This window comes from Numenius arquata, chromosome 26 (assembly GCF_964106895.1).
Source record: "Numenius arquata chromosome 26, bNumArq3.hap1.1, whole genome shotgun sequence".
NCBI lineage: Eukaryota > Metazoa > Chordata > Aves > Charadriiformes > Scolopacidae > Numenius > Numenius arquata.
In genome coordinates, this window is record NC_133601.1 from 5,077,207 (window position 1) to 5,097,542 (window position 20,336).

The window sequence follows — 20,336 nt, forward strand, 5'->3', positions numbered from 1 at the left end:
CTGCATGGGTTGCAGGGTGCAGCGTGGCAATGTGGGGTGCAGCAGGGGGATGCAGGGTGCAGGAGAGCAATGCAGCATGTTTTGGGGGGATGCGGGGTGCACTGCATGGGATGTAGAGTGCACCGTGGCAATGTGGGGTGCACGAGGGTGATGCGGGGTGCTTCAGGATGGCATGAGGTGCTGCAGGGTGAAGCTTGGCAATGTGGGGTGCAGCAGGGGGGTGCAGGACAGCAATGCAGGGGGGATGTGGGGGGATGCGGGGTGCACTGCATGGGATGTAGAGTGCAGCTTGGCAATGTGGGGTGCATGAGGGTGACGCGGGGTGCAGGAGAGCTATGCAGGGTGCATCAGGGTGCTCCATGGCAATGTGGGTGCACCAGGGCAATGCAGGGTGCACCATGGTGGCGCAGGGTGCAGCAGGGGGATGCGGGGTGCGCCATGGCAATGTGGGGTGCCCTACGGCAATGTGGGGTGTATGAGGGTGATGCAGGGTGTGAGAGTAATGCAGGGTGCTTCAGGGCGCACTATGGCAATGTGGGGTGCATCAGTGCAATTTGAGGTGCACCACACCAATGATGGGTGCACCAGGGCGAAGCAGGGTGCCCCTTGGGGACACAGCGTTCCCCCATAGCAATGTGGGGTGCCCCATGGTGCCCCACAGCAATGTGGGGAGCCCAAGGGTGATGCAGGGTGCAGCTTGGCAATGTGGGGTGCATGAGGGTGATGTAGGGTGTGAGAGCCATGTGGGGTGCTTCAGGGTGTACCGTGGCAAAGTGGGGTGCTTCAGGATGATGTGGGGTGATGCAGGGTAATGTAGGGGGCACTGTGGTGATATGGGGTGCACCAGGGCAAAGCAGGGTGCCCCATGGTGATGCAGGGTGCCCCATAGCAATGTGGGGTGCATCAGGACAATGTAGGGTGCCCCATGATGATGCAGGGTGCCCCTTAGCAATGTGGGGAGCCTCAGGGCAATGCAGCGTGTCCCATAGCAATGTGGGGTGCCATAGCAATGTGGGGTGCCTCAGGGTGATGATGCAGGGCACACCATCGCGATGCAGGGTGCCCCATAGCAATATGGGGAGCCTCAGGGCAATTCAGGGTGCACCATGAGGATGCAGGGTGCCCCACAGCAATATGGGGAGCCTCAGGGCAATGCAGCACGCCCCATGATGATGCAGGGTGCACCATGGGGACGCAGCATGCCCCGTAGCAATGTGGGGTGCCCCACGGTGTTGCAGGGTACCCCATGAGGATGCAGGGAGCTTCAGGGGGTGCGACGGGCACGTTGCAGGGCGCACCCCAGGGGAACCCCCACCTTGCTGGGCTCTGGGGTGAATGCAGGAAGAGCTTCCTGAGCCGTGTTGCCCCACACACACCCCGACCCCCCTGGGTGCTGTGTTGCAGAAAGCCGCTGGCTACCACCTGGACCTCTTCTGGGTGGGCATTCTCATGGCCGTCTGCTCCTTCATGGGGCTGCCCTGGTACGTGGCGGCCACTGTCATCTCCATCGCCCACATCGACAGCCTGAAGATGGAGACAGAGACCAGCGCCCCGGGGGAGCAGCCCCAGTTCCTGGGGGTCAGGTGAGGAAGGCTTGGCTGCCCTCATCCTCGGGGTGGTGGTGGGGGAATCCAGCTGCAGCAGCGGGTGCAGCTGCTTCATCCCGCTTCTCTCCCCGTTGCAGGGAGCAGAGAGTGACGGGCATCATCGTCTTCGTGCTGACGGGGATTTCTGTCTTCCTGGCCCCCATTCTGAAGGTAAAAACACCCCCATTCCCCCACCCCTGCTCCCTCCCTGCAGGTGTTTGGGGACCTGGGAAGAAAAAGCTGGATTTACAGCCCCCCCATCACGGTCCCCAGCGTTGGTCCCCGTCCCCGGGAACGAGCTGCCGCCTTCCTTGGGGTAAGTGCTGTGGTTTTTTCCATGTTTCCAGTACATCCCCATGCCGGTGCTGTACGGCGTCTTTCTGTACATGGGCGTTGCGTCGCTGAACGGCATCCAGGTAAGTCCTCCTCGTCCTCTTTCTCTTCCTCGTCCTCATCCTCCTTTTCCTTCTCCTCCTGCTTTTTCTCCTTTTCCTTCTCCTCCTCCTTTTCCTCCTTTTCCTTCTCTTCTTCATCCTCCTCCTCTTTTTCCTCCTCCTCCTTTTCCTTCTTCTTCTCCTCCTCTTCCTCCTTTTCCTCTTTAATGGCCAGGAAGGGATCCTACACTGAGGTAAAAGGGGGATTTTGACCCTAAAATTTGCATGTGTCCAATATTTCCAGCTGGGCAGGACAGCAGATATCCAAAACCCTTTGAAAAAACCCAGCGGAAAGCCCCAAATTCCCTATTTTGGGGACTAAAAGAGGGTTTATCTGCACAACCTGGAGAATGGGGCCGAGGGCTAACGTTGGCCTTCATCCCGCTGCAGTTTTGGGACCGCTGCAAGCTCTTCCTCATGCCGGCCAAACACCAACCTGACTATGTCTTCCTCCGGCACGTGCCGCTGCGCCGCATCCACCTCTTCACGTTGGTGCAGATCATCTGCCTGGCCGTCCTCTGGATCCTCAAATCCACCGTGGCAGCCATCATCTTCCCCGTCATGGTATGGCAGCCTCGTTTAGAAAGGTTTTTGGGGGGATTTAAGGAAATTTTGGCTTGGTCCCATGGTGGTTGCCAGGTCTTGGGATGAGAGATGGTCTTGTAGATTCCCCTCTTGCATCTCTCCCCTCCTAGATTCTAGCCCTGATCCTGGTGAGGCGGCTGCTGGATTTTGTCTTCTCCCAACACGACCTGGCCTGGATTGACAACATCATCCCCGAGAAGGAGAAGAAGAAAGAGGATGACAAGAAGAAGAAGAAAAAAAGCAACAAAGGAGACAGCAGCAGTGATGAGGAGGTGGGTGGGGGGCTCCTGTGCATGGTGGGGGCATCCTGGACCAGCCGGGGAGTGAAAGGTCCCACTGAAACCTCCAGGTCAGTGGGTTTGGGATGAAGGTCTATGATTCATGGAGGTGTTTCACTGCATATATATAGAACTGGTTGATCGAGGGGCTTTAAGTGATACCTAGGGGCTGGCCAGAGGCTCCAGGGGATGCTCAAAGTGTCCAGAAAGCTGGAATATCATGGCAAAAATGAAATCCTAAGCGAAAAGAGCCAAAATCCCATGGCTGAGGGTGCAGCACCCAGGGTACGGTGACAAAGCATCATTAAACCCTGCAACCCCCTGCTGCAGACCCTTCACTGGGCAGATGGGTTGAGAAGAGGAAGGCAAAGCCACCTCCTCCTCAGGCACCCACCCCTGGAGGTTTTGGGTCCCTTTGGGTGCTCCAGGTGTCTCAGAGCCTACCCAGGTGCCCAATTTCCCTGCTTTCTTCCCCAGTTCCCACCTCCCTCAGTCATTAAGATGCCCACAGAGCCCCTGCCATTGCAGCCCCAATTGCCTCAGCCATAAGTAAAGTCCCCATTGCCTCAGCCATAAGTAAAGAGCTCAGGAGCCCCCCGGTAACCCCCACCACCTCCTAACCCCCCACAACGGGGTCCTCTTGGCTGCTGCTGGCACTAACCCCACCGAAAGACATAGGCTGGATCCGTTCCACCGCGACAGGGAGGAGGGTTTGCTGTATTTAAAACAGGTTTGAGAGGATGCAGCGGCCTCAGCGCTGCTAATAATTTTATATTCCAGGTGACTGGGAAGCCAGGATTCTCCTGGGTTTCCCCCCTGAGCCAATGCTGATGGGGCTTTTTAAAAAATAGATATATTTGGGAAGGTTTTAAGCCCCTGAAAGCAGGGGATGCGGAGCTTGGGGCGGTGTTATCCCGGCTGCCAAAGAGCAGGTGTGTTCAATTTGGCTCGACCCTTTGCCCGAAACATCATAAGCCAGCCATGACCCCCCAAAAAATGCAGAATAAATCTGGGTGAGTTCCAGCTCAGCACCAGGTTGCATCATGATGCCAGCAAGTTTTAACCCAATAATTCATTGCTTCTGCCCTCAGGCTGCTGCTCTCAGGGGCTGGTGGGGTCATTCTCTTTTTCTAATCAATCCCAAAAATTTCCCAGGAGCTTTTCTCCTCCTCCCCCCATCTGGAAGATACTGGAGCCAGTGACAGGTTGGAGGGGGTTGAGTTGAGGGTTTTTGGGGGGGGTTCCTTCCTCACCTGGGAAGTGTTTCCCCTCCGTGTTCCCCCAGGAACGAGGTCCTCCACCTGGAGCTTTGCGTTCTGATTCCTCCCCGAACGGCTCAGACATGGATCGCAGGTAAATGGCACCGAAGGGGCTCCCCCATCCCCAGGGTGGGGACCAGCACCCACTGGGTAGGACATTTTGGGGGTCACCGGCAGATGCTCCTGGCTGAGCATCGCTCATGGAGCGTGTTGTCATCACCCTTGGGCATTTCTGAAATATCTGAGTCCATTTTTGCAGGATCCCTCTGTATTTTGGGTGCTTTCCTTTGCTGGCGCAGGCTGTGGGGTTGTTGGGAGCGGGGCTGGGTGGGGTGATGCATCCCGAGCCTGGCACGCGAGGGTAATAAAAGATTAAATTACTTTATTTAATAATAATTAAATTATTATGAAATTATTAGAGCAATAAAAATGCCGCTGGGTAACAGCCGCAGGGATTTTTAGGATTGGGATGTGCATCTGAATTCCGAAAGTTTGGGATTATTCTGGGCTGGAGGGTTGGGCAGAGAGGAACCTGATGAAATTCAACAAGGGCAAGTGTAGGGTGCTGCTCCTGGGGAGGAATAACCCCCCCCACCAGGACAGGTTGGGGGTGACCTGCTGGAGAGCAGCTCTGAGGAGAAAGACCCGGGAGTCCTGGTGGACAACAGGTTGCCCATGGGCCAGCAATGGGCCCTTGTGGCCAAGAAGGCCAATGACATCCTGGGGGGCATCAGGAAGAGCATGGCCACAGGCCGAGGGAGGTCATCCTCCCCCTCTGCTCTGCCCTGGGGAGGCCCCATCTGGAGCACTGGGACCAGTTCTGGGCTCCCCAGTTCCAGAAGGACAGGGAACTGCTGGAGAGGGGACAGCAGAGGGCTACAGAGATGCTGAGGGGCTGGAGCATCTCTCTGCTGAGGAAAGGCTGAGGGACTTGGGTCTTTTTAGTCTGGAGAAGAGAAGGCTGAGGGGGGATCTGATCAAGGCCTATAAATACTTCAAGGGTGGGGGTCAGGAGGATGGGGCCAGTCTTTTTCCAGTGGTGCCCAGTGACAGGACAAGAGGGAACGGGCACAAACTAGAACATAAGAAGTTCCATCTAAACATGAGGAGGAACTTCTTTGCTGTGAGGGTGGCAGAGCCCTGGAAGAGGCTGCCCAGAGAGGTGGTGGAGTCTCCTTCTCTGGAGACATTCAAACCCCCCCTGGACACGTTCCTGTGGGACCTGCTCTGGGTGGCCCTGCTCTGGCAGGGGGTTGGACTGGGTGATCTCCAGAGGTCCCTGCCCACCCCATATCATTCTGTGATTTTCCACCTGAGCTGCAAATGCTGCAGATTGTCTATATTAAAGGCCAAAATATCGTATTTTTATGAATTTTACTTGCAGTACCATCATCCAGAGCCTTTTACTGGGGGTGCCGGGGTGGTTTTGGGATGCGGGTACCCATGCCGGGATGTTCACTTCCCTCTCTCCTCCTCCTCCTCCTCCTCAGTATTACGCTTCACCTGAAGATCTCGTGCCCATCGTCTCCCGCGTTTAACTACTCCCGAAACCCCATCTGCGCCGTGCCCCAGGTGAAGATCGAGATGGAGTCGGACTACGAGGACACCGACACTGAAAAGCCACCTCGGGACATGGGCAGTGAGACCACGCTATAGTCCCGCGCAGCGCTTCCTCTGCCATTTATATATATATATAGATATAGATATTTATATATTCATATATATATATAAAGCAAATTGGGCTTATTTTTCTATGTGAGACGGAGGAGACCAGTGGCCCCAGGGGTCCGTTGCTCCGGTAGTTTTTAGCGTCACGAGTTAAACACCTTGTTGAATTTTCTCCCTTTCTGCCGGGCGAAGGCGTCGCCGCTAGTGGCAAAATGGGGCTGAAAAGGTGGAATTGGCGATTTTGGCCCCGGAGCCACTGCTGGGGGCTGGAGAAGCTGAAGGTGGCCGGGGCTGTGAAAGCAGCCGGGATGCTGATGGGGTTGATGGGGACGGGGACCGCGCTGGGGTGATGGGTTTGAGGGGGATTTTGGGGGCGAAGAGGAGGTTCGCATGGCTGAGATGGAAGAAGGGGGAGCGCACAGCCCTGCTCCCCCATCCCTGAAATCATAACGGGGCTCTCCGGGGAGTCTCGTTTGGCAAAGAGGGTGGTGATGGGGCTTTGTGTTGGCCAGAGGACGCTGGTCCAAGGCCACGGCCACGGGGAGTCCCTTGCTGAGGCACGGCATCCCAGGAGGGGATGCAGGAGGGACCCACCGCCCCGGGGTGGACGTGTAGGAGGGGACGAGGAGACACAGCGGGGTTATAAAGGACCTGGTGGCCTGGAGGGATGTCCCGGAGAAGGGAAGGAGGAGCAGCAGCCCTGGTTTAAGGGCACCAGCAGCTGGGCTGTGGCGGGAGAGCAGAGCAGGGAACGGGACCTTGGTTTCCGCAGGGGACGGGGAATGGTTTCTACTGGGAAAGGGGACCGGTTGCTGCAGCGAAGCTGTTTGGTCGCCCATCCCCAGCCACAGTTCTTCCAGAGCCACCGGGGTCGGTCCCAGCCCTGTCCCTCCCTTCGGACGGGAGCTGGAGCCGTTATCTGGCCGGAGGAGCCCCCCCAGCTCCTGTGCGAGGGGCTTTGCCCCCACTTCACCTCCTGGATCTTGGTTATTCACACGTGGTTTAACAGCAAAGAGCTTGGGGAGAGGAGAGCAAGGGTGTCCCCCGCCTTGTCCCCACCGCGTTTTCAGGCAGCTCCCCACTTGGGCTCCATCGGGATTTCGGCTCCGCTGCCTTTGGGCCCCCCCCAAGGGAAGGAAGGGAAGAGAGTGGGGTGGGAGCCAGGGCGGGTGCCGAGCTCCGTTTGGCTCTGCCCCGCTCTCACCACCTTTTTTTTCCAGCAGCGCCGAGGCTTTTAAAGGGTTTTGGTTTTTTTCTTTCCTTGCACGGACCAAGCCCAGCTGCGGTTTAGAAACAGTGGTCTGAAGCAACCCTCTCAAATCTCTTTCTTTCGTTAATTTTTGCTAGATGGATTCTTTTTTTTTTTTTTTTTTTTTCTTTTTTTTCTGTTGGGCTCTATTTCAAGCCTCACAGAGCCCCAACCCTCCCCCTGCCCAAAACCATCCTACCTGCTATTTATACCAGCCGTACGGGGGGAGGTTTCGGGGACACCAGTTAAATATTGCAGCTGGTCTGAACCTCTGCACGGGGCAGATCCCAGTTGTCTGTAAATAGTCGATTCCAACAAAAAAACTTGAAGGCAAATTCCTATTTATAGCAAAATTTTTTATTTTATTTTTTTTTGGGGAGGAGGGGGGGGTGTTCAAGTACCCCCCTCCTGGGGAAAGGTGGTTGAGGTAAATAACAGGGTATTATTCCCGTCGCCGCTTTAAGCGAGAGCCACGTAGCTTGAGGTTAACATTTAAGAACTCTTCCAACCGGGATGCACCGTGACCATTTTGTAGCGGGTTTTTTGGTTTTTTTTTTTCCTGTGGTACAGGTAGGCTTCCCCTTTTAATCAAACAGGTTTAATTGACTTTACCTGCTCCATCAGCTCCATTCCCCACCGCCCCCGGAAAGGCTTTGTGGACTCTGGTAGATGTTTCCTAGAGCAGAGCTGAAGCCACTCTCGCATCCAGCTTGTTTTGGACTAAAATTGTCTCTTTTGCAAGGTTCACACACGTGGTTTATACTTTTTTGTATACGAGAAGAGTGGAGCGTCTCAGATGTGCCACCTCCATCGCACTTTAGCCCTTTTGTATTTATCGGTGATACAACCCAATAAACCTCCTTTCAATGAGTCTCAGCTCTTAGTGTCTTTCTGACTTAGCTTTTAGTGTCTAAATTCCCAAATTTAGTGTTTTTTTCTAAGCGCTCTCCCCTCCAGGAGAGAGCCAGGAGTGTGGGGTTAGTCCCAACTCGCTTCCAACAGCCCTTCGGCGTCACCACAACCCTTCCCTGCTCCCAGGAAGGTGGGAATCAGTCTTTCCAGGGGACATGCCAAGAGGAGGGAGGCCAAGACTCACCTCGTTGCCCAGGAACAATATCACCCATAAGTTGTTCCATCCCGCCCCAGGCACCGTGGCCTCAGGTAAGGTTAATGTTCCGTGGATAATTAAAGCTTGCAAACAAACTCGTTAGAGGACTAAGTTTGTCCTGGCACATGGATGGAGCTGAACGGGTTTTGTTCAGGCGTGAAACCAGCCAGCATGGGTTTATGAAAGGGAGGTCCTGCTTGACCAACTTGATCTCTTTCTATGACCATGTGACCCACCTTCTCCATGCGGGGAAGGCTGTGGACGTTGTCTACCTGGACTTTGGGTGAGGCCTTTGACACCGTCCCCCACAGCGTTCTCCTGGAGAATCATGGCATAGACAAGTGTACTCTTCACTGGGTAAAGAACTGGCTGGATGGCCATGCCCAGGGAGTTGTAATTAATGGGGTGAAATCCAGTTGGCGGCCGGTCACCAGTGGTGTCCCTCAGGGCTGTTTTGGGGCCAGTCTTGTTTAATATCTTTATTGATGATCTGGATGAGGGGATTGAGTGCACCCTCAGTAAGTTTGCAGATGACACCAAACTAGGTGGGAGTGTTGATCTGCTGGAGGGTCAGAAGGCTCTACAGAGGGACCTGGACAGGTTGGATGGATGGGATGAGGTTCAACAAGACCAAGTGCTGGGTCCTGTTGGGTCCCACCAACCCCATAAACGCTACAGGCTTGGGGGCAGAGTGGCTGGAGCTGCCTGGTAGAAAAGGACCTGGGGATGTTGTTGCACAGCCGGCTGAATGTGAGCCAGCAGTGTGCCCAGGTGGCCAAGAAGGCCAACGGAATTCCATCCCGGAATAGCGTGGCCAGCAGGAGCAGGGCAGTGATGGTGCCTCTGTACTGGGCGCTGGTGAGGCCTCACCTCGAGGGCTGTGTTCAGTTCTGGGCCCCTCACTCCAGGAAGGACATTGAGCTGCTGGAGCGTGTCCAGAGGAGAGCCACCAAGCTGGTGAGGGGTCTGGAGAACAAGTCACACGAGGAGAGGCTGAGGGAACCGGGCACGTTGAGTTTGGAGAAGAGGAGGCTGAGGGGGGACCTCATTGCCCTCTACAACTCCCTGAAAGGAGGGTGTAGAGAGGTGGGTGTTGGCCTCTTCTCCCAAGGGAATAACGACAGGAGCAGAGGAAATGGTCTGAAGTTGGGGCAGGGGAGGTTTAGATTCGATATCAGGAAGAATGACTTTACTGAGAGGGTGGTCAGGCCCTGGAACAGCCTGCCCAGGGAGGTGGTGGAGTCACCGTCCCTGGAGGGATTTAAGAAACATGTGGATGTGGCACTTCAGGGCACGCTCTAGTGCCCGAGACTGTTGGGTTGTGTCTGTTTGTGGGTGTTTGTTTTGGTGTTGTGGTTTTGTGGGGGTTTTTTTTGTTGTTGTTTTTTTGGTGGTTGGACTCCATGATCTCAAAGGTCCCTTCTAACCAAGAAGATTCTGTAATAGTAAAAGACCTGCTCGCTTAGAAGAGGCTCAGCTGAGAAGTAAAGTTGCTGAACAGAAAACAGGTTGTTTTACCTCAAACCAGGACATTTTTGTGTTGGGGATGCGCGGGGCAGTCGTGTCTTTGCTAAACACAGGGAGAAAGCCAGACCTAACCCTGCTCTGCAGGGATATCACTGCTTTAATAAACTATTTAAAACCTCCTTTTCTGGGAGAAGTGGAAAAGACTTGCCTAGTAATAATTCTAGGACACAAGTAGGTGTGTGTGTTTTTTTTTTTTTTTCTTCTCATCCTTTATTTCGAGTTAGCCTGCATTATCCACTAATTACCCGGACACTTTCCAGCACAGTCCAGGAAGGCTCCTGTGCGCCCAAGTGTAGACACCAACAGCCCGTACCCCATTGTTCTTTGGTTAGAAAAAAAGGCTTTTAAAAAAAAAAAACTCACCATTAAAATAGCAAAAGAAAAAAAAAAACAGCTTAGCCACACACTAGAAGAACATGTTACAACAGATCTGCCACTGCCAGGACAGACATATGGCTTTTTTTTTTTTTTCCTCCTTCTTCAAGTAACAGCTTCTCCAGAAGAGCTCTAACTCAAACTAAACATCCAGCATCGAGTAGAAGACCTCAGCACCAGCCAGGCTGAGCCTCTCTGAGAACAGAACCATGAAGCCATTACTTTGGCACCGCGGAGCCAGCGCTCTGCTTGCCACGGGCTCGCTAAGGCCACACCGAGCTCCCGGGGAGCCCCACATCAGGGTCCCCACCGCTGGGTACCGCCCCCCCCCCCCCCCAACAGCATCCGAGGAGAGCTGGCTTGGACAGAAAGCAGCTTTGCTAGTGCGAGGAGGCCAGGAGTGTAGATAATCACACCTCAGTACGACTAATGCGCATACGCTTCAGCTTCCAATAAATATCTATGACCTCAGAGTAGGAAATTCCACTTCCAACACAATAAATAGAAATATTGCATTTTCTATCGGCCTGTTTGGGAGTCAGTCTGGAATGTCGTGTTCAGTGCTAAGGAGAGTCCCAGGTTAAGCTGTTAACGCTTCCAGCTCTTTGGGTTTCAGCAGCTTCTTGGCGGCAATGATGGTGTTCTTCATCAGCATGGCCACTGTCATAGGCCCGACTCCCCCGGGGACCGGGGTGATGTAGCTGGCCTTCTTCTTCACCCCTGCGGGAGGGAAAACCAGAGCTCAGCACCCCAGTCAAGAGCGGTGACACTCGCCAGGCTGGTTGGCCGGTACAAGGCTGTAACCAGTCTAACACTGCTCAAATTCCATCAAGCTATCTTGAAGGATATCGGAAGCAAAGGAATAGTAGCCTCTCACAGTGCCCTATCTAGGGCAGGAGAGAGCACACCAGAGTCTGTCTGTCCCTGCTACTGATCCCATTGCTCCCATTCCTTCAAGATTTCTTCAAATATCCTTCAAGATAAGGAATAGTGGTTTCTCAAAGTGGTTTCCTTCACTGTTATCCAGGGCAGGGCAGAGCACACCAGAGGAGTCCATCCCTGCTACTGAGCAACGTTAACTGCAGAGCCTGAGCTGGGGGAAAGGCAAAAAGCAAGGTCTGACAGCTGGACTTACAGCACAACAATGTCAAGTCCAAGACTAGACGTTGGATTCACACACGCTCTTGAGGGCAACCACTAACAGCTTGAACATTCACCCTCTCTCTCTCTTCCAGGAGGAGGTTCCCATGTCTGTCACCAGGCACCTGGAGGGACAGGGCTCATCGCAACAGCCCATCTGGGCACTGCTGCAGCTCAGCTATGAGCAAGGCCAGTGGCCAGCAAGCCAGGTGAGCTCTGCGGGGTTTTTATTTAAGAGCAGGAGTGTGAGAGATGAATTGGAGCAGAGGCAAAGCCACCCAACTGCTTGGGTACAGGCTGAGTCTCTGCCTTGCAGCATAGAGCTTTCCCATGGCACCTGGAGCACTGCCTCCAGCTCTGGGGCATCAACATCACAAGGACATGGAGATGTTAGAGCGGGGCCAGAAGAGGCCACGGAGATGCTGGGAGAGCTGGAGCCCCTCTGCTTTGAGGACAGGCTGAGAGAGTTGGGGGGGTTCAGCCTGGAGAAGAGAAGGCTCCGGGGAGACCTTAAGAGCCCCTTCCAGTCCCTAAAGGGGCTCCAGAAAAGCTGGGGAGGGACTCTGGATGAGGGAGGGGACTCTGGATGAGGGAGGGGAGCCCTAGGAGGAGGGGGAAGGGTTTGCCACTGAAAGAGGGGAGATGGAGCTGAGATGTGGGGAAGAAGTTCTTTGCTGTGAGGGTGGTGAGAGCCTGGCCCAGGTTGCCCAGAGAAGCTGTGGCTGCCCCATCCGTGGAGGGGTTCAAGGCCAGGTTGGAGGGGGCTTGGAGCAACCTGATCTGGTGGGAGGTGTCCCTGCCCAGGGCAGGGGGTGGCACTGGATGGGCTTTAAGGTCCCTTCCAACCCCAAACCATTCTGTGATTCTGTATTACAGGTAGGCTGCACCCTTGCATACGGTACAATATCGGGTGCACCAAGCAAAGGAACATAAGCATTGGTTTGCATCTGCTCTGTCACATGAGCCAGGACTTTCTCCCTCCCCTTCGCAGCAGCCTCAACATTTAGTGCTCAAGGAAGTAGCTGCAGAACCTTTCATACCTTCAAAATCCACATCCCCAACCAGCCTTGATTTGGCAGTGACGGGATCCTGCACTCGCGTTATCCCCACATCAATAACTGCAGCTCCTTCTTTGATCATATCGGCTGTGATCAGGTTGGGTATGCCTGCAAGGGGAAAACAGAACCACGTGCTCACAGTGGTGCTAAAGAGCCCCCTGCTCCCCCTCACCCCATCTTCACATTATGTTTTGACCCACCTGGGCCCTCCTGCCTCACAGAACAGTGGGACTTGATAATCTTAAGGCTCTTTTCCAACCTCAAGGATTCTATCACTCTGTGAAATGCAAATCTACCCACGGTTGCACAATCCAGTGCTACTCCTTGATGTTCAGCTCAATGAGGAGTTTGAGAGGTTCCCCGATAACCTCAGAGTGCAAAAAACTGGAATCCACAGCCAGAAAGAGGTCTGGCAAAGCAGCTGGGACCAAAGCAGCCTCTCCAAGTTGAAGCTTTAAAGCTCCATTTGAAGTTTGTGGCTGTGTTTGTTCACACAGTTCCAGCAGTGGTTTCTGCACCTGCACTAAGCCGACAAGCTGGAACGGTGTCTGAGACCACCAGCTTCCCCCAGGGGCTGCAAAACCCCCAGCGTGACAGGGGTGGGGAGCAACGACCCGGGGCCAAGCCACCCTCTCAGGGTGGGGTGTGTTTCTCTGGTTCTGCCAGATAAACGCCACATTTTCTCTCCTCCCTGCCCGCAGGCTCACACCCAGCTCCTGCCACCAAACAGACACCCCAAATCAGCTCAACTACTCTGCCAAGGGGGGAGCCTGGAGAGGAGCACACCTCCAAGCGATCCCTTGCACTCTGAAGATGGCACTGCAGCCGTCCCTCGGTATTTTGCCTCTCTCTAGGTAGGCAGATTCTATCTTGGGATTTTTTTTCTCCTCCCCACACAAATACAGAACCATCTGCATGTGTAACACAGCCTGTCTGTAGCTGTTCTCTAGATCTGATCAGATGCTCACCAGCATTACCAAACCCTCCTGCCAGATGTTAATTTACATTTCAAAGACAGAGCTATAAACAGCTCTGTCGTAACATCAAATATGTGGGTCCTGGGCTTACTCACAGGATAAACTGGCTGGCTCAGATGCCACCTCCAATACTGTGTCCAGTTTTGGGCCCCTCGCTCCAAGAAAGACCTTAAGGGGCTGGAGCGTGTCCAGAGAAGGGCACCGGAGCTGGTGAGGGGTCTGGAGCACAAGTCTTGTGAGGAGCGGCTGAGGGAGCTGGGGGGTGTTCAGCCTGGAGAAAAGGAGGCTGAGGGGAGACCTTCTCGCTCTCTCCAACTCCCTGAAAGGAGGGTGTAGCCGGGGGGTGTCGGTCTCTTCTCCCAAGAAACAGGCCATGGGACAAGAGGAAACGGCCTCAAGTTGCTCCAGGGGAGGTTTAGGATGGATACTGGGGGAAATTCCTTCATGGAAAGGGTTGTCAAGCCCTGGAAGAGGCTGCCCAGGGCAGTGGTGGAGTTGCCATCCCTGGAGGTATTTAAAAGCCGGGCAGACGTGGTGCTGAGGGACACGGGTCAGTGGTGATTTGGGCAGTGCTGGGTTGATGGTTGGACTCCATGATCTGAAACCGAGATGATTCAGTGATTCTATAATTCACTCACTGTCCTGGCCCTCACCTAGGGCAGCTGCTGACAGCCGTAAGAGCACCGGACTCTCCTACGCTGCCAGAGCTGCTTCAGACTGGGAGGTCACAGGACACACAACACCAACAGGATTGTCTCCTGCAAGCAAGGATTCCTCAGGAACACCACGCAAGCTGCAGTGTGACACCCTCTGCGTGACTTGTTAAATCGGCTCTTACCTGCTGCTGCTACTACAATGTCAGCACGGATCGTGTGTTGCTTCAGCTGCTCCTTGGGAGTGTAGCGGTGGGATATCGTGACTGTGGCGTCACCTGCAGGAGTGGTTACACAGAGCTTGTTAATTCACATGTACTACCCAAACCCAGCCACTTCTCTAAGTTTTCCCCTTCAAGACCACCCATATATTTATCAGGAACATCAGAGCCTGATGACAAACCCCAGGGAACAGCCTACAAAGTCAGAGGGAGGGACCTGGTGTGAAAGAGGACAAAGACTCCCTGTAGAAGGCTCCAAAATGTTACAAGACTGACTATGCGCAGAGTTAACTCCTCAGTCTTGACCACAGCCCTTGTGACGTCCTTACAGCACTCCTGGGCCTGGTTTAGGAGCCTAAAGAGGACGATGTGACAGGCTGAGGGCTTCCTCCCATGGCTGCCTGGCACGCAGGCCACCAAGCTCCTACCTCCTGGGCGCTCGTGCCGTCCGTCCGTATGCAGCAACATGGCAATGGGCATGCCCACATTCTTTGATCTGCCAGCCACCACCACGTTCTTCCCCAGAGTTGGGATGCCTGCAGAGGACACGATGGACTCTTAGGACAAGCGCAAGCTGGAGTTATGCCAGACAGCAGCCAAATGCTGCCACAGCAGCAGCAGCTTACCAGTTCTTTTGATGATCTCCCACACCCCCCACGGGGTAGCCGGCAGCATGGAGTACTGGTCAAGGCACATGCGCCCCACATTTATCACGTGAAAGCCATCAACGTCTTTGTCTGGAGTCACAGCGTTGCAAATCTTGCGCTCATCAATGTGTTCTGGAAGAGAATAAAAAGCTTTAACCCTAGTGATCAGCCAAAAAACTGCTCTTTGCAGTCAGCCGGAGCCCTGACCTGCTGTACCAGCCCCTTCACAGTTTGGAAGCAGGAAGCTACTCAAGCCTTGCAGCAAACTCAAGGCTCCCAGCTCCCAGCAGAAGGCAACTGGAACCAATTTGGGACTAAAACATAACTAATGCCGAGAGGATATTTTTAGGCAGCCTCAGTGTCATCACCAAGTTCAAGCTTCTGGCTCTGGAATCTGATACTCCCCACACAAGAACAGATTTCTGTGACCCCCAGCAACTTAACTCCTACAGGCAGCTGTGAGGGAGTCGCTGCATCACGGCAGGGTGCCACCTCTCGTGTCACAGGATACAACCTGTGCTACTCCTTAAAGGCTTTACCCTTAAAAGCTTTATGTAAAAACGAAACAGATGGAAATCTAGGTACTCACCGGGTAAGGGAAGCTGTACTAACAGGCCATCCACATTGGCATCATTATTGAGTTTGCTGATCAGATCCAGCAGCTCCTCTTCAGTAATAGAAGCCGGCCTGAGGATGGTTTCACTGCTGATTCCTGCACAATCATTGAAAGCGCTGCATTAGAAAGACACTGTACACAAGTAGGAGAGCAACTTCTTTAATCCATGTGGATTTAAGCTTCCCTGCTTCATCGCTCTATCAAATCTGACAGGCACACACCAAGGATTGCATGCTTTGAGTAACAAACAGCAGCTTCCAGGCTTGAGACTATCCTAAATCTTGCAAGGTATGGTTAAGGACCATTAGTGTCAATCTAATGACCTGGGAAAGACTATTTGAAAGCAGGGACCCTCTGAGTGCAGGGAGGGCTTGAAGAAACCTAACCAAAGTGGGCTACAATGAAGATGCAACCGCACGTCCTGTGTCCAGTGAGAAGGGAATGTTGGCCAGGAAGTCTCAGCTCCAAGGAAGGCTTTGGCAGCGCAGAACCCAAGGAGAAATTAAACCATTTATTGCCTCCTAGCCCCTTTCAGCATAATTTTCTCCAGAAGCATAGCCAGCTGAGCACCAAACAGGACCTCAGTTTGCAAGACTGGAAGGAGTAAGAGGATAGCAAAGCTGAAGGATGATTGTACCTCAGACAGTCAAGGAAAGGCAGCAAATCAGAGCCCTGTCTGTACTTTATATGGCCTTAGGAAGGCTGTAAATCCGAACTCCAGTGTTTGATGTTACCCTAAAGGATTCCAACGGCACAATGCACATATGAACCGTGTCATTAACTACATCCCAGCACAGTGAAGGCAGCCAGAAGAGTCACAGCAAGCGCTGGGGCAAAAGTGGGCTGCGAGCTGCCAGATGGATGCATCCCAAAAAGCTTCCCCCAGCTTCCAGTGCAGAGAACTCCCAACTAAAGCAAGATAAAACTATCACTTGCTCTACTTTTTCAGAACAGAGCGCAAGACATACCGACGTCAGCAGCCGCTTTGGTTTTGTTCAGTACGTAGGAGTGACTCGCTGGGTTTTCACCGACGAGAACAACACTGAGGTGAGGTCTCTTGTTTCCAGCCGCTACCCACTGCTCAACCTCGTGACGAGCTTCCTGCCTGATCTGCCGGGCCAGCTTCCTTCCAGAGATCACAACCGCATCGTTTCTGCGACACAGAAAGTGTTACCAAAGCAGTTAGTATCATCAGGATCATCAAAAACAAGCTCTCTGCAACATAGACCAGGAAAAAACAGATACCAACCACACGCCAGGGCAGAAAAGGCTCTTTTCTCACCTGCAAACCTATTGCATCTTTGTGCCAAATCATGTTAAGCAGCATATTTCAGTCTCAGTTTACAGCTTTGTGGCCCAAAGTGGGGGATCAGTAAACAAAACTGCCAGAGGGACCAACTTCTTTGTGCAGGCTGAGAAAGTGTATGCGCTGTTCCTTCTCTGCAAGGCCGAGAGTCTGCGTGTATCGTTCGCCTGGTGTGTGTGTTTTGAGCTAAGATACTATCAGCTCCCATTTTTAGAAAGCTGGTCACCCGTTCCCCGGAGAGGCATGGCAGCCTCGCTATAAAGGACTTACACAAAGCAGAACTCACTCCACCAAAGTGAAGCTTCCACCAGCAAAGAAGTTTATCGAGTATTTCTGGCTCCTTGGACGCAGCGCAGAGGCAGAGCGTGCCGTGCTTCTGTACCGAGTGCTGCTCCCGGAGATCCTCGTCCCCCACAAATTCCTTGGCAAGACCATCAGCCCATCTAGCACCTCGCGTGAGCCGATCTCATGCCCTCCCCTGCTCAAGTAATTGCTGCCACTGCTACAATCGTGTCTTCAGGCTGTTAAAGCTGGGCTGGGGGGTATGTGGTTTCACCCCCTCTGACAGACCCCAACATCGAGCTGGAGCAGAAGGGACATTTGCCCATTCAGAGCACGTCAAAACAGCTCCCTGCGTACATTTCTGGGCTAAATTGGTAACGGGAATATCCAGTCGCTGCCAAACGCATTCCAGGCAACTGGACACCCTGCAGTATATAGAAAGGCTGGCTTGACCTACAGCTAACTGGGAGGCCACGACTGCCAGTCCCCGCCCACAGCAGGCCATCCATACCCCTCACACTTGGCTTTTTTTCCTTCAAGTTATCACTATAACTCTTATTTAAAGATCATTCTCATTCACTAATCCCTTTGTGAGAGGATTCACCTTTGCAAACTTCACTTTTAGGCTTTGTTACAGCATTTAAGTCTTGCTGCAAAGTCTCATGACGAGCACCTTACTTGCCCAATTAATCCCACCTCTGAGCCAGAGCAGGCAAAGATGCTCCCTGCAGCGTTACTGTCAGTTACGGTGCCTTCCCGAAGCGCAAGGACCAGCCCATTTCTGAAGCAATCGCCAAGAAATACACATCACAACTCCACAAGCCACTCTACTTGCCACAGGAACCCAGGAGACCCACAGGAGAAAGCCTGACAGCACCAAGCACTGTTTCCAACCCCTCTCCCCCCCCCCCCCCCCCCTCAGCACCACACCATCCAACAGGAGCCAGCTGAATTGCTGCAGTTTCTCCTCAAAAATCCATCCTCTGCCTGCATCCAGACCTTCTCCTCCCAGGACCCCACGTTAAGTCCAACACTGCTGTTTTTCTGACCTTCTCTAGGTGCAATCCCGATCCTGGAGCTCTGGGGACAGCTGCCAGCAGGGAGAGCCACCACAAGAGCTGCTCCAGACTCACACAGGACGGCCACAAGATACCATCCCAGGTAGGAAAGTCTTTTGCCTAAATACTTAAGAGATGCAGATGATCTTTTGTGCTTTCTTAGTCCCTGACTTACTCAAATACGTCATTTTCCCCATTTAATAGGAATTAATTGTTACTTTAACCCTAACAACAATCACCCCAATGAGAATTTGTATTAGCAATAACCGGTAAAAACCCATTCCAGACCAGCTCAGCTGAGCTGGTCTGGAATGGGTTTTTACCGGTTATTGCTAATACAAATTCTTATATTTTAGCTTCAGAGCTAAACCAACATACACCTACTTATATGTAAATGGAATTATTACAAGTACCTGCCAAGCTAGGGAGAGGAGAACTTATTAGATCAGAGACACTTCATGCCAAGAACCCATCCCAGTCTTCTCCTTACGTAAGCCTGAGGTTGGGGTGCCCAGCCTGGGCTCCCAGGGGATGGGGACAGCCACTAACAGCCCCCCTGTGACCTACAGGGAAGCCAAAATAAGAGCTGGGAACCCTGTTTAAAGGTTTAAAAGGGGGGAACAGCAGTGAAGCCAAACCACCAGCAGCATTAGAGCAAAATCTACAGGAGGGTGGTGCAGAAATAGAAGGGGAAAAGCAAGTGGGGATGCCAGGGGGGCTCTGGTCCCTCTCACACCGCTGGGGATCCCGGGGGTTGGGGCCTGAGAAGCCCCTCTGGAGTGCATGAAGGGTCTGGTGTCCCCCCTCATACCTGGGGAGGGCCTGGTGCCCCCCCTCCTTCCCCACCTGGGGGGAGCCGGGCACACACCATGCAAGGCGAGAGCAGGATTTCATCAGCCTGCACCGCCCAGGGCGGCCGCTGGGGGCCCACCTCATTCATTCCCGGTACCGGCAGCAGAGGGCTGGGCCTACCCCGATCCTGGTGGGTGATGGGGGGGCCGGGCCAGGCCTCCCCCTCCTCAGCCCACCCCACAGCGGGATTGGGCAGCGGGAGCGGGCGGGCCCTGCGTTCCCCCCCCCCATATAAACCCCTCGCCCCGGGCCGTACCTGGCAGTGCCGAGGTGGAGGAGGCGGCGGCCGCGGGGGCGCAGGGCGGCGCGGAGCGGACAGAGCGCGGTTGCCATGGCAGCGGGAGAGGGGCGACGGCGGGCGGCAAGGGACACGCGGCAGCAAGCAGCAGCGCTCACCTCCGCGCCGCCCGCCCGGCCTTATATAGGGCGGAGGGTCCGGCCCCTCCCCTCCTCGCCGGCGGCGGCAGCCAATCGCCGCGGCGAGCGACGCGGCGGAGAGAGTTGAATGGCGGCGGGGAGGGAGAGGGCGGGACGAAGCGGGCGCTCCCCGGCTGCGATTGGGGTAGAGAGGCGCTCGGGAGAGAGGGAGTGGGCGGGGCGGAAAGAGAAAGAGGGCGTGATTGGGTGGAGACGGGCGGGGCTTGGCCGCCCTAATTGGGCACGGCGGCGCTCATTGGCTGGGGTCGGGGGGGCAACAGGGTCTGCAAGAGGGGCTGCGGGTTGCGTAAGGTGGGGGCGGGGCCTGAAGAGCGGGGGCGGGGCCGAGGGGCTGCGGGCGGGGCCAAGGCTGGGATTGGGGCGGGATTAGGGCTGGGGGTCAGGTTTGTGATATGGGGTGAGGTGAGGGTGGAGAGGGAGAAGGGTTGGGAGTGAGGCTGGGGATAGGGCTGGGATTGGGGGTGAGAGATGGGATTAGGGCTGGGACTGGGGCTGGGATTCGGGGTGAGGGCTGGGACTGGGATTGGGATTAGGGCTGGGATTGGGGTTAGAGATGGGGCTGAGACTGGAATTAGGGCTGGGATTGGGGTTAGAGCTGGGATTAGAGCTGGGATTGGGGTTAGAGCTGGGGCTGGGACAGGAATTAGGGCTGGGATTTGGGTTAGAGCTGGGATTAGGGCTGGGATTGGAGTTAAAACTAAATGTGGGATTGGGTTTAGGGCTGGGATTGGGGTTAGAGTTGGGATTGGAGCTGGGAACAGAGTTAGAGCTGCATTTGGGGCTGGGATTGGAGTTAAGGCTAAATGCGGAGCTGGGAGTGGGGATAGAGCTGGGATTAGAGCTGGGATTAGGAGTTAGAGCTGGGATTTGGGTTAGAGCTGGGGCTGGGATTGGAATTAGAGCTGGAATTGGGGCTGGGATTGGAGTTACAGGTAAATGTGGGATTGGGGTTAGGGCTGGGATTAAGTTAGAGGTGGGATTGGGGTTAGAGGTGGGACTGGGGCTGGGATTGGGGATAG

The 20,336-nt window shown here is 54.3% G+C and overlaps 2 protein-coding genes across 2 annotated transcripts in view; one reads left to right on the top strand and one right to left on the bottom strand.

The window, feature by feature from the left end:
* Positions 1-5,798, top strand: part of SLC4A5 (solute carrier family 4 member 5) — a 28,066-nt gene extending 22,268 nt beyond the window's left edge. The window contains exons 19-25 of the mRNA XM_074164187.1: positions 1,405-1,583; positions 1,685-1,757; positions 1,934-2,002; positions 2,411-2,584; positions 2,716-2,877; positions 4,169-4,236; positions 5,633-5,798. Coding sequence (XP_074020288.1) covers positions 1,405-1,583; positions 1,685-1,757; positions 1,934-2,002; positions 2,411-2,584; positions 2,716-2,877; positions 4,169-4,236; positions 5,633-5,798 — 891 coding nt within the window. The remainder of the gene's footprint in view (positions 1-1,404; positions 1,584-1,684; positions 1,758-1,933; positions 2,003-2,410; positions 2,585-2,715; positions 2,878-4,168; positions 4,237-5,632) is intronic.
* Positions 5,799-9,896: 4,098 nt separating this feature from the next.
* Positions 9,897-19,267, bottom strand: MTHFD2 (methylenetetrahydrofolate dehydrogenase (NADP+ dependent) 2, methenyltetrahydrofolate cyclohydrolase). The gene is made up of 8 exons (XM_074164165.1): positions 19,136-19,267; positions 16,350-16,534; positions 15,355-15,477; positions 14,745-14,897; positions 14,547-14,654; positions 14,083-14,175; positions 12,250-12,375; positions 9,897-10,789 (listed from the first exon to the last, which is right to left on the bottom strand). The coding sequence occupies exons 1-8, from the start codon at positions 19,210-19,212 to the stop codon at positions 10,650-10,652; spliced, it is 1,005 nt and encodes a 334-aa protein (XP_074020266.1). The 5' UTR covers positions 19,213-19,267; the 3' UTR covers positions 9,897-10,649.
* Positions 19,268-20,336: the final 1,069 nt, after the last annotated feature.